Consider the following 13,777-nt stretch of genomic DNA (forward strand, 5'->3'; position numbering starts at 1 on the left):
AAATCTAAGGGAGCCTGTCATGAATGGAACCAAAATCCTAGATTTCAAAGTGGGTCCATGTTTGTGCTTCCATGCGTGTTAAAGGAGGTACAGTGTGAACACTACAGTATTTTTTGGGGGTTATTACCAGTGTGGACAAAATCCTCAGAGCTGACAGGGAAGAAATGAAGAAACACTCTGACATCAGGACATGCCTTTGCTGCCTCTCAATTGCAGGCTTCTGAAGAGGCTGTGACACCTCAGTTGTAGACGATCCGATTCTGGATTAAATTTCGCCGTCGCGTGGATTTTGGTGCTTGACAAAAGCCCTATGATCAGTAAAAAGGCAGCTGTGCTCCCTTCAACATTTTAGTTTTACAGTCGCCGTCACACACGTCTTGTCATGGAAAAAAGAGTCCTTTATTAACGTTTTCCCCGTCCCCGCGCCATCATCCTCTCCCAGGTGCCGCTCGGGGCTCCCGGGGGAGCGCAGGCCCGCCCCGCCGGCAGGGATGCTGTCTAGAAAATACAAAAAGCACCAACTTGGCCGAGATGCCCCCGCTCCGGGGGTCCCAGCCCGGAGAGCGGCGGGGACCCGGTGGGGACCCGGTAGGGACCCGGCGGCGAGGCAGCTCCCCGCGGGCTGCGCCGGCTCCAGCGCTCGGCAGAGGAGAACCACGGCCGGCCCCGGGCTGCCCTCGCCCCTCTGGGGGCGCTGGGCCGCGGGAGCGGCCCCTCCGGGGGAGGGGAGGGGCCGGGCCGCCGAGGGGGCAGGGCCGCCCGCCGCAGTCGCCTCGCACATAGCGCGCCGGGAGGAGGGAAAAGGGCCCCGCTCCGGCGGAGGGATACAGCCCCACGTATATAGCGGGCGGCGCAGGCTCACAGCCCCAGCACTCTGTGAGCCGCGCCGGGAGGAGGCAGCAGCCGCCGCCGCTCGTGGTCGCGCAGTTCGTGCAGCCGCCGCCGGGCCCGCCGCCGCCGCCGCGCCATGGTAGGGGGCTCGTTCGTTCGTTCGCTCGCTCGCTCGACCGGCACGCGGTGCCCGGGCTGGGGCGGGGGCTGGTGCGCGGTGTGCTCGCTGCAGAGCTGGCTGGGGACGGTCGTGTTGGTGGAGGTGGGCTGTCCCCGGGGAGGAGCGGGGGTGGGGGGAGCCCCGCGGGGGCCCTTCCCGCCCGGCTTTCCGCGGGGTGAGCGGGTTGGTGGCTGCGGACTCTTCCTCTCCCTACCCCCCGCCGCCTTGCGCGGGATCGCTGCGGAGCTGCGGCCCTTCCTCTTCCGCCGCTTCCTTCCCCTTTCCCCGGGCCTGCCGTGTGGGCGCCCCGGCCCCGCGCCCTCCCGCCCCGCCTCGCCTTCCCTCCCCTGCGGAAAGGGCCGGGCTCGTCTCCCCGGGGCCACGGCCCCAGCACCGGGCAGGGCGCGCTGCGGGGCGGGGCGCGGGTTTGCGGGCGAGGATCCCGCTCGGCTCCGGCACCAGCTGCACTGCGCAGGGAGCGGGGGGGCGGCCGGGGGAGGGCACCGCGCTGCAGCTACTGCGCCCCCGCCGTCCTCCCCAGTCCCCCCCCAAAAAAACGCAGCCGCGGCGGCGAAGCCCATCGCTGTCTGCATTACATCATGTCTCCTCCTCTTCCTCCCGGCCCCCGCGCACCCCCCGGCCGCGGGGACCGGGGCGCTGTGCGAGTTGCTCGCTTGGAAGCGGCCCAGCTCCTGCATGGGGCGGGAGGGGCGCAGCCTCCCCTCTCCCCAGGGGCTGAGGGGGAAGAACTCCTGCCCCAGCCGCCCGCTGGAGGAAAGGCGGTGGGGAGGGAAAGCTGGCCGCGGAGCCCGGGCGACCTCGCGGTTGAATGATGAGGACGTGGTGTGGCTGCCGGCTGGAGAGAGAGGGAGGGAGGGGAAACGGGGACGCACTGCAGCAGTGGGTGGCTGCTGGCCGGGAAGGGCGCCTGTTGCGCCGGCGGGCTGCGAGCCTCCCGCCCCGCCGGCCGGGCGATGCCCGCCGGAGCGCATCCCATCATCTGCCGGGTGCTCCCAAAACAGAGCGAGATGAAGGGCTGGGATTTTCCTGGCGGTTTTTCGCTTCCTACGAGAACGGAGAAACAGTTGCAGATTGACCTCTAATCGCTTTTTGGTAATGTGGGTGTTCCTCGACCCTGCCTCTGCATCTCCCCTTCCCGTAGGAGAGGGCTGACATCACCAGGACAGGATTTGATGACTTGGCTGGGTGGGGTGATGGCTCCAGCCCTGGCTGGGTACCTTTGTCCTGTGGCTGTGCTTAGGGTATAGTTAATGGCTGTGCCTGTTGCTCGGGAAGGTGAACCCCTCGGCAGTGTAGGGTTGGGCTGTGTCCTCGGGCATCACCGGGTGTGCGAAGGTTTTGGAGTTTTATTTTGCGGGGTTTTTTTTGTTCCTTTTTTTTTTTTCCACTTGAAATATGATTTTAGAAACGTTCAGCGAGCTCTGAATAATGGGCAATGAACTGGTGCTGTGGGCTGGAGGTTTTTTGCCAAGGTGTGGCTCTGTTTCCTGTTCTGCAGGGCAGTGAGTCTGTTATGTAAATTCCTTAGATAATCTTTAAGTGAAACCTCGTATTTTCTGGAAAATCACAAAGCGTGCAGGAAGTCGAGGCGGATTTTGAGCACAAGCTTTTTTGCAGTTATTAAAGAAGACTGTCTTTAGCTATTTTACCCTTTTCTCCTTCCTCCAACACTGCATGCGGGGAATTGTTTAATCATTACATACAGAGCTTAAAAGAAACCCCTTACTTAGTTACAGATGACATCTGTGTATTTTTCTTAACATATAGAGAAGATTTTCAACCCTATCCTTTTCCCTTAACATTGCATAGCTGATTAATTCTCCATTGTATTTGTTGCTCTTTGCTGCAGTTAGATGGCTTTTATACTTATTATTTTAGGACAAGAAGGGTATGGCTACCTTCTCTGACCTACAAAATTCTCTGTTCTATTTGTAAAAACAGTCCAGTAAAATGTGTTTAAAACAAGTTACTACCTTGTATTCTTCAGTATCTATGATTAAGCATGTAAAATTACCTTTTTTTTTCTTTACTAGGAAAATACATATTTTTCTATAAAGAACTAGTTAGCTCCTTTGAGTCCAAACTGGAGCTTTTTGTGATGCTCTACCCATACATAGGGAGAGGCTTCTGGATGGATGTGGCTATCACAGTCAAGCTCTAGAAAGCCCTTGTGATTACCCTGACCTGTATACCTTTGTATGCAGCAGTGCCCCTTGATGTACAGATCATAAACAGGCATTTCAAATCTTGCCACTTAAAATTATATATAAACAACCTGAATGTCAGGATAAGGCACCTTAAACTGCTTGGCTGAATGGAAAAATGATATGATTTTCTTAGTCAGAGGTGGCGAACATCTGGGTAACACAGAGCTGTAACTTGTACCGTTGCAGCAGAGCCGCTCCTGTGGGGCTGGCACAGGGCTGGAGGCTGCTGCAGTGAGCTGGGGAGGGCAGGGCTGGAGCCGTGGGCGACGCTCAGCCCCCGCGTGTGCGGTGCCCCCGCGCTGCCCTGCTGCGAGTGGCGTGTGCTGTGCACCCCCAGACACAGGGCATGGGGCGTTTTGTGCCTCTCTGACCAACTGCAAGGAGCCTGCCCTGTGTCCTTCACTGCACACAATCTGATTCGCCACGTTGCAGGATGGTGTTTGGTTCTTCATATGCAATTCAAACCAAGTTAGCCAGTATGCTTTTGGAAACAGCTGCATGGTGTAGGTGAGTGCAGTCTCCTTGCAGGGACAGAATTCCAGGGTTTGAAAATGACTTGATAAAAGTAATGATAAATCGCTTCTGAAATTGAAAGGAAGTGCCTCATGGCTTGACAGAGCTAGCGGTAAACAGCATTCTAAAATGTTCTATTCTTCGTGTAGGCTGATCAGCTGACTGAAGAACAGATTGCTGGTAAGTGTTTTGATGATAATTTTTTTTTTTGCTAGCTCTTGTGACTAAAAGAAAATATATTATCTCAAGCATAGTGGGAAAAAAACATCTCTGACAATTTTAAATCTGTACTACCACTTTTGAAAAACACTCACTTAAAAAAATCCCAAACTAAAAAAAACTAGACAAAAATATTCTGGAAGATTACTGGTTCATTGCCTCTTAATTTAGACTTCTTATTCCTTGGACTACAGATAATGATATTTTTTTAGATGTTCAGACTTGAGCCAAGTTCTCCTAGATTTCTGGCAAACAGAAATAATTGCTAGACTCAAATGAACTACTTAGAGCCAAAGGAGGCCTAGGTACTCTTTAATAGAGTGAACATCAATTACAAATGAAATGGTAACAAATAAACCTCAGATTGGTTTATTGCACATTGTTACAAGCCAGTGTCTTTTAAATAAATCTTTTAATAAACTGCCTGTAACTCAGGCTGGTCAGGAGAAGGAAGCATTGTTTGACCTTCTGGAGACCAGTCCCCCATTTGTGGCTGGCTTGAAAAAATAAGTGGTAAATGACAATGCTTTTGTTCCTCTAAGTCTGTTAATTGTTAAGGGAACCCAGTGGCTCCTTTTCCTTATTTCAGACAGCTGCTGTTTGTGGAGCAACTGTGCCTCAGGCAAGATGCAGATGCATGGAAATGAATTACAGAGTTGTAAATGCAGATAAATAGCCGCATGAAATAAGTTTGAATTTATTGTGAAAATTATGTGTTGGTACTGTAAGTAATTTATTTGTGTTTGAGAGTGTTAATTCTCTCAATACAGGGACAGTTAGATAGAAAAAGAAAATATTTCTTAGAATTGTGCCAGGCGTTGTCAGTAGAGTGTATTTTTAGTCTGGTTTTTCTCATGCTGGTGATGTCTCTAAACACTGGGACTGTTTCTGCCTCTAGAATTCAAGGAAGCCTTTTCCCTATTTGACAAAGATGGTGATGGTACTATCACAACAAAAGAACTGGGAACTGTCATGAGGTCACTGGGTCAAAATCCAACAGAAGCAGAATTGCAGGATATGATCAACGAGGTAGATGCTGATGGTAAGTGTTGGGAAGGTGCTGTGATCATCTCTAATTTGTATGACATTCACACCTGGGCTTAAACTGCATTTGCAAGACCATGACATAGAGCTCTTAGAGCAGGTTCAAAATGCTGCATAGACTCTAAACTCAGAAGGATGTCAGAGATGCTATATCTCAGTATTCATGAGACTAAAAACAGGCAATGGGCAGAGACAAAGTTATGCTATTTGTCTTTAATATTTTATGGGTCACAGGCTTCTTGTTGCTCTCTGACTTGCCCTGCCATTAACCTGTCTTTCCATCCAACTTTTCTGTATGTGCTTTGTCAGCCCATAGTTTTACCAGTGCCTGTGGTTTTGGCTAAGGCAAAAATGTGTTAGAAGTGGAATAGTGTTTTCAATGGAAGTTCAGCAGAACAGGAGGAGTGTATAATCTAATGTATTAAATCCCTAATAGATAGAGAGGGGCTATTGGAGGTAAAGGCAGAAAACCCTTCCCATATCAAGGGATAATATAATAACATAATTAGGTTAATAAATAATAAATTATAAAAATTAGGTTAAAGAATAATAAAAAATAAAATAATAACAAAATTATTTAAAAGGAACACCAGAGAGCCCATATTGAAACACATTTTGTGTTTCTGAACTCCACCTAGGCTACCAGTTTTAAAAAGGAATAATATTTCCCCTGCTCAAGGATGTCAAGCCTCTAGTCATGTGTGTTGGTTGTGATAGTGATCTTTCTCTAACCATTTTGTAAAAGAAGAGTGAAAGTATATTGGCAAGAGTATAAATTACTGGATTATCAGGCCATATAAGTAAACTACTTTCTTTAAAAAAGTGTAAGTTGACTTTAACAGCTAGGTTTTTGCAGAAGCTGATAAGTGATAAGTCTGCAGTGGTATGTAGAGTTTGTGTAGCTTCTTTAGGCTGCAGACCAAATGCTGCTCTGGTGGATTTAAAACAGAAGGAGACTGAGGACTTCAGATAAGTGTGCCTGCCCAACTGTTAAAATTTGGGTTACAGCAGAATGCTTTGCTATTCTTCTGCATGTTCATTGGGATTGTTTTCAAAACTGAGTGCGAGACCTGTGTTCATATTTACTGGTGCATAAAGCTGGCCATGATGATAAATAGCTGTGTATGGCTTAGGCTGGAATCCCTAGGATGCAAGGATTTTCTTAAACTTAATTAGTTGCACAATAAATTTGTATGCTTCTTTAAATCAATGGGTAGATCTTAGTTGAACAGTGAACTGTTTAATGTGGTTTTGTGAAGTACTTAATGTGCCTTTTTGGCATATAGAGCTGAATCCTGACTATACAAATCTAGTTTCTTCACCACACCACTTTTTCTCTAGCTTTAAGCAGCCTGAAATTTAAATCTTTGCTTTGAATGAAGAACTTAATCTCAGGGGTGAGGCCTGGATGTCAGCAGGGATTTTCAGTTTTGCAGTAAAGTACCTGTAAGAGCACCTACAGCTAAGCTTATCAGTAATAACAAATAATGTCAGCTTTTCTTGTGTCACTGGAATTTGCAGGTTCTTGTTGCCCATTAGAATGGTTTGTTGCTCTTGTTGTGTGCAACTTTGGTTGATAAGGTAGTTAATTTTTAGAAAGAAAAAAGTATTTACAGTTTAGTTATGAGTGATGTTCCCAAATATTAGATAACCTTGGATTATAATGGCAGCTTAATATGTGTTCTTCCTGGAAGACTCAACAATTGAGAGATTATAAAAAAATTTAAAGGTTGATTTTGTGGGAGTTATTTGAAGTAAAAATAAGTGTTGTTATTGATTAACCTTGATGCATCAAATTGGCATTTTACTTGTGGGTTTGGTGGCAAATGGTGTGGCTTGTCCTTGAAAGAAGGCAGCAGTTGATTTTGTGCTGGAACAGAGTGGCTGCTGCGTGTTACAATAGCAAAAAGGCAGTGGTAGCAATATAGAGAGAGGAACCAGTTCATCTATAAGGACAGTTAACAGAGCATCTGGCAATCTTGTCCCTGGCTAAGTCAAATGCCAAATATTTGTTTGTTTTTTTTTTGTGAAGAAAAGCTTGGAAGTTTAATTTTTGGAAGTTTTTTTTTATTAAGGCAATGGCACTATCGACTTCCCTGAATTTTTAACCATGATGGCCAGAAAAATGAAGGACACAGACAGCGAGGAAGAAATCCGTGAGGCATTCCGAGTCTTTGACAAGGTATTACTGAAAGTACAGCTACTCTTCTAAAGCAATAATGATGTCTGTATTTTCCTTAGTGTTTTCTCTCTTCTTTTCTAGAAGGAGAAAGAGTCCTCTAGTAGAAACAGGGGAATTGGAAACATAACAGATTGTTCTGAGTATAGAACCAGAACTGTTGCAGCCAGGTTCTACTTGCTTTATACAGCAAGGTCTAAGCTTTAGGCTCATCCATGAGGAAAACTTTCTGGCCTTTCCTTAGAAACAGAGATTAGCAGACCTTAATGCTTGGTGGGGGTGGAGGGGGCGGGGTGGGGTTTTTTTGAGACATGTGGATAGAGGAGGGAGATTTTTCTCTACCTTTTGACTTTGGGGGAAATAGGGAAACATTTGCATGGGTGCACATGGTTTTATACTACCCTATGGAAGATTTTGAGGCCAAGATGATGTCATCAGTATTTGGAGGGACATGAAGTATTTCATGTTCTTTTTTCAAAATGTGAAATTTGAGGTTGCTTTCATGAAAACTTAAGAGCTCAGCCCCCTTGACCTTGTTTAAGAATAGCTGGGCATATATCAGATTTTTAGAACAGAGGTTCTCCTCTTTGGGTTGTTTGAACATGACAGATGTTATACAAGAATTGTGTGAAGTAGTGGCTGGTGCAGCTGTAAAGCTAATGCAAGTGCATGTGTGGAAGAAGACTTTACTACTACTTTTTCTAGAAAAAAGGTGTCAGTCTCTAGTACTGTGCTGAAAATATGGGGGTATTTCTGCAGACAAGGTTAGTGTTAAAGCCACTGAGGTAAGTTATATATTGCTGATGGCCATATCCTGCTCTAAGATAGTGTATTCTTCCAGTGTATGGAATTTCTGAAGTGGCTCAGGGTGAGCTCTAGGTTTAGATGTTGCAAATGGGGACATTGGCTTAGAAGTGTTTCTAGACTCTAGAATTTCTCTTTTTAATTTTGCCATAAAACTTCTCAAAACACCTTATGAGTAGAATTTAAATGCATTCTTTGATCTGTTTTTTATCATCTCATCTGAAAAGCCTAACATAGTCAGCTGCAGTCTGGTAGTGTTAACACAAGAGAAAACTGGCTTCATTCTTGCTGGTGGGGAAGTGGATCTCTGCTGCCTAAGAAAGGCCAAAAAGAGACTAAACAAAAACTTTTTTGGTTTTGTGTCTGTTTATTTTTGAAAGCTCTTAAAAAACATTAAAAATACCTTATCACAACTACAAGTCAGGCATGCAGTTGTTATTGCAGCACAATAATTGTATGGAAGGATATGGTGTCATGCATGCCTCACAAGGCGGTGGCACTGATACATGCTGCAGTGTGTACAGTGTGCCAGGTCTGTACATCTGTCCCAAGAGCTGCAAGGCTGCTTCTGAAGCAGTTACTGGAAACCTAGCTGTAGTTTCCACGTTGGTCACTCTCAGGGTTGTTGTTCATGGTCTTGTGCAACTCTTTTCTCATAGGATGGCAATGGCTATATCAGTGCAGCAGAACTACGCCATGTTATGACAAACTTAGGAGAAAAGCTAACAGATGAAGAAGTAGATGAAATGATCAGAGAAGCAGACATTGATGGGGATGGGCAAGTCAACTATGAAGGTAAAAAGATGCTTGTCTTGACTCAAAAACATTATTCTGTCTGAGGAGAGCCTGTTGCATTGGGCATTAATTTTTAATACTTGTGATAGTAGTTATTTGCTTGTTCACTACTGTGGACAAAACCATAGCTGCAGTGAAAAGTGTTTTTTTATTCCAACTGTGTTTTAGACTCTTGATTTGAAGTATGCTGGAGACAGTAAATCACAGTGACTTTTTATCTTTTCAGAATTCGTACAGATGATGACTGCAAAGTGAAGAGACCTCCTTTACACCTTTTTTCCTCTAGAAGAATCAAATTGAATCTTTTACTTACCTCTTGCAAAAAAAAAAATGTTCATTTATTCATTCTGTTTCTGTATAGCAAAACTGAATGTCAAATTACCTTCTGTCCACAAACTGCATGTAATGGTTGGTGGTCCTGTCCCTAAAAGATAAAGTTAAACATCAGTTTTACAATATAAATAATTGTACTACCTTGAAAATAAAAAAAAAAAAGGAAGCACTTAGTGAACTCAAAAGTTCCATTTGCTAATGACTATTACACTGTTTGGGCTGGCCAGTTTTTCATGCATGCAGCTTGACAATTGAGCACAGTCAGACATGTGTATTAAAAGGAAAAAAAAACCTAAAGGATCCACTCTTATTCAATAGTGGATTCTAATTCAATTTGTAGTATAAATTGTCATAGCTGGTTTACTTTAAAATTGGTTTATACCTCAGGATGGTATGCAGCAAAATGGTTGAAGGATGCAAAACTTAAAGAAAATGCCCTAAAGGTTGAATGGTTCTCCTGTACGTAGCAGTGTGCTCCAAAAATAGGATGATCTTAACTATGGATGGCATGTCTGTGTTAAAATACTGGTTTAACATTGTCTGCATTGCACTATAGTGAAACGGGTGTCAGGCTGTTACCGTTCACAAAATTTTTAAAAGAAACGTTCACCAAGGGAGCATCTTTGGACTCTCATATTTTTAAAACCTTCTGTACCATGACTTGGAGCTGGCGGAGTAGCCTGTGGACTTCAGCACAACTATCAACATTGCTGTTCAAGATATTACAGTTTATGTCCATTCCAAGTTGTAAATGCTAGTCTTTTTTTTCCAATAAAAGACCATTAACTTAAAGGTGGTGTTAAATGCTTTGTAAAGTTAAAATATATATATATATAATTGAGATAATAAACCAAAAAAGCAGTAGGAAGGAAGTGTTTCTATGAATGACTTGCTGCTAAATTATAATGCACATGTATGCAATAAGTTATCCCCTATCTTTTCAAGATGGCAAGAACTGACCTCCTGTAACCCAAGACCTTTGCTATAAATAAATGAACTTGTGCTTGCCTTTCATATTACGACAATGTTAATTTAGTTGGTCTCAAAGTCGTGTAATGCTGACTCGTCAACTATCAGCACAGAAGTAACACCTCATTTCACTACAGTGGAGAGCTCTGAGCATGCATGTCAATACTGGGGAAACATGTATAGGTTGCTTATGTTTTTTTGACAGGTTATAAAAACTAGTGGAAGAATTTAAACAGCATGGACTTCATAGATATCTGTGATTCTCAAACATGCCAAAAATGCATTTATCTGCCCGCAGAAAGAAATCAAAAGGACATTTTACAGTATATATTAAAAAAACCAAATTAAGCCTTTTTGGAAACCGGGGCTATTATGTCTTGACTTTTCAAACACTTGCATGAATTTTGTGGGGTGGAGAAGAGGACTAGGGTTAATTTAAAAACAATCTTGTTACTTCTGCTTTGCATGCACTAGCAGTGCTTAGTCATTCCAGTTCTCTGAATAAGTGTTCTCTGATCCTTCAGCTTCGCCATGAATGAGTGGCAAAGCAGCCGTGTGCACTCTTCTTTGTCTGAAAGAAGAATGCTTCTTCTCTTTCTTTTTTCTTATTTTTTTTTTTAAGCAGAGCCTCCATGTGGAAGGAGGCTTTTATGCTTGGGAGGGAGGGACTACAGCATAATTACTGACTAAGTTTTTGTTTCCAAATGTAATGGGTTGAAAACCGTAGTTGTTTGATTGCATTTGGTTTTGGGGAATATTGATACCATCTCTAGGAAGAGATACAGGTCTCCATTCATCCTGTCTAACTGAGGTGCGTGTGTTAAGAACTTGATTTGCTCAGTGGGGGGGGGTCAAGAGACCCCTCCAGAAGGCAATTGAGACTGCCTGCCTTCAGTAATTCTTATTTTTTCCCCTGGGGGGTGGGGGGAGTTCTGGGTGACAAACGACCCAGACACCTTAACCAAGTGCCTAAAAGTTAGATGGGCTGAATGTAGGCAATTGCTTAGGTATCTATTTGTTGCAAAGGCTTAGTACCGTGGCTGTGAATGCTGTCCAAGCAACCTGGCCTCAATGATGGGAATGTCTGACTACCATTTGAAAGTAGATTCTTGCATAGCAGCTGCAAACTACTACTTTAGTAGTGCTTGAGAATGGCTGCACTGATTCTGTAGACTAGCTACTAAAGAGAACGTACTCAAGAGACAGGCAAGGTAGGAAGGATGGTTGCAGCTCTGAACTAATTACTTCTGCCTGGGTGTGCAGAGATCTTGTCTAGTAGGTAAATGCTTCTTACCATCTATCTGTCATTCACTCATGGTTGGTAGGGTAGTTCACCTAAGAACAGCTGCTTTTAGCTTACTCAGTGTGCTCTGTGCTTGCTAGCAGAGACCTCATCCTGCAAGAGGTTCTTGGCTTGATTAGAAATTGTTTGGCAGTGTGCAGTGTTGGTATGCCCTGTAACTGAATCTGCCTGGAGGTATCTAATTATTAACTGACTTCAGTACCACATCAACCTCGAGTAAATGTATCCTCTGTACAGGACTTAAGCTCTGTTCCCTTCTGCATAGTGAATAACTAGAAAAATGAAATGGTGTCATCAAGGTCTTTTTTAATTTTTTTAAAACTTTTTTTTCCTGTGAGTGTGTGTGTGTGGCTTTGGCTTTTTCCAAATGTGAAAGTGTGGGCTGGATACACTTGGTGCATGGCTTAGAAACATGGGACTGGAAAGAACTTCCTGGGTCATCAGATCCAGTCCCCTGCTATTGCAGGCAACCGTGTCATATAATCCTTTTAATAAACTGATCAAGCTTAAACACCTGCTTGTAAGTGGCTTGTTTTCATGGAAGTTCTGTAACTCATGTTGCTCTCAACTGATGCAAATAATATATGAAATATGAAGTTAATCAAAAGGTCCTCCAGCTTAGCTTTAGGTTTATCATTACATTTATTTAACTGACTTTCTTGAACCTGTTATTATTTGCACAACACTCAGGAAAGTGTTGAGTCTTTACCCCTCTTGCTATGAATAAGAGTTGGTGTGCTTGCTTATTTTTTTTAATGGAAAAGATGGATGTCTGGCTTGTTGAAACCTGTTAGATATGTTAATTGTCAAGGCAAGAAACAATTGAGTTACTTGTATTTGATACATAAATTTAAGGCTAGAGTATACATAACCATTTTTAAAACACATCAACTTGCAGTGTAGTTTTATATTTAATACTGAAATTGTACTGCTAAAGTTTAAACTGCTGTTAATCATATTCCTCTTCTGATCATAATGAAAAAATAAAGGGTAAGAAAATGCTTAACATAGATTATTCATTATCATGCTTATTTTATTAATAATTCAGGCTTGGAAACATCTCCAGGTATGGGGTGTTTGTTCTGTTTGCTGGGATGGGCTGGAGTGAGGGGTGGGGAGGGTTACTGATGTGGGAAATTCTTAACCCCCAACCATTTGTCTTACTTGCACAGCTCCAGAGGCACAGACATGCTAGAACCTGTTTAAGAAAGGACCCTGTGCCTTACTGATGCCTTGGACGCACGGGAGGGTGTGGGGCTGCTCTGTGGGCAGGGGACAGTGCTGTGGCTGCCAGGCTCTGTGCCCTGCCCAGAGGGTGAGGCTGTGTCCTGGGCCTGGAGTGCAGCACCTGTGTGATGTGAATGCAGATTCTTCTTCCCAGATGACAACATCCTAGACTAAAACCAGTCTCAGGGGTTAGAAATACCAGAGTCAATACAGCTTGCTTATCCCCTGCCATGAAACTAAGTGGAACACTTCTTTGCTGCAATCCAGTTAGGGTTTGGGTTCTTTTCATTTCATAGTGTTGTTTTGGTTTGGGTTTTTTTGGTTTGGTTGGTTAGTTCGTTCATGGAGGAGGGAGGGGGTGATGCTTGGGATATGGTGTTTTATTATTGTTTAGGGTTTTTTTCAATTTGCTAAGTGAAATCTGACACAGGACCGTGGTAGAACCACAGCATGTTCTTCTGATACACAGACATACAACTATCGAGTGAACATTGGCAAGGAAGGCTGATGCCCTGGTTCTCCTGACTGACATTTAGGAAACCAAATAATTTATTTTCAAGTAGAGTGGGTGGATCTTTAAAATCAGCAAGAGAAACATACCAAGTTGTGTGGGGATTTTTTTCCTAAAAGCATTGCAATTCCAAAATATTACTGATATTGGGTTTTTTTAAAAATTCAAATACAAGATTGTGAAGTAATGAATTACATGATGAATTGTATAAAGAACTAGGATTCCAAAGATTCTTGATGTTGTTGACTATAGAAACTTTGCATGAAGGCTCAAGTACTTAGTGGATTTTATGTTTTTTAAGACCCCCTATCAGTGAGTATCCTAGAGTAGCAGTCAGAGGACATTTGAAAGAGTTGGTAATTTCTTTAATAGTAATAAATTGGGTTTTGAACTGAAGTGAACAGGTATCCCAATAAAAGGCAGACCTGCTGATTAGATAGACACCAAGAAAACCTCTTACTGTCTCATAGATGGTTAGGCAGAGTTGTTATCTAGCAGTAAATGAGTGTGTTGCTCTCTGACTGATGACTAACCAGGAGCAGGAGCGCACTTCATAGCACAACCCAGCCCTTTTGGCCTTCCAGTTGTTAAACTGCAAGAGAAAAACCCACAAACATTTAATACAAAAAATCATATCATGGGGTTAAATTTCTCCCACATC

General features: G+C 43.7%; 1 protein-coding gene across 1 annotated transcript; it reads left to right on the forward strand.

Annotated features, from left to right (window-relative positions):
- Positions 1-780: 780 nt before the first annotated feature.
- Positions 781-12,390, forward strand: CALM1 (calmodulin 1). The gene is made up of 6 exons (XM_059473767.1): positions 781-970; positions 3,882-3,912; positions 4,850-4,993; positions 7,071-7,177; positions 8,638-8,773; positions 9,000-12,390. The coding sequence occupies exons 1-6, from the start codon at positions 968-970 to the stop codon at positions 9,026-9,028; spliced, it is 450 nt and encodes a 149-aa protein (XP_059329750.1). The 5' UTR covers positions 781-967; the 3' UTR covers positions 9,029-12,390.
- The last annotated feature ends 1,387 nt before the right edge of the window (positions 12,391-13,777 follow it).

Source organism: Ammospiza nelsoni, chromosome 6, assembly GCF_027579445.1.
Source record: "Ammospiza nelsoni isolate bAmmNel1 chromosome 6, bAmmNel1.pri, whole genome shotgun sequence".
NCBI classification, from domain to species: domain Eukaryota; kingdom Metazoa; phylum Chordata; class Aves; order Passeriformes; family Passerellidae; genus Ammospiza; species Ammospiza nelsoni.

What these genes read in the sequence shown, in the direction of transcription:
- CALM1 (XM_059473767.1), top strand. An exon ending in CAACGAGGTAGATGCTGATG is followed by an intron (nt 4,994 to 7,070) that starts GTAAGTGTTGGG and finishes TTTTTTATTAAG; the next exon opens with GCAATGGCACTATCGACTTC. An exon ending in CATTCCGAGTCTTTGACAAG is followed by an intron (nt 7,178 to 8,637) that starts GTATTACTGAAA and finishes CTTTTCTCATAG; the next exon opens with GATGGCAATGGCTATATCAG.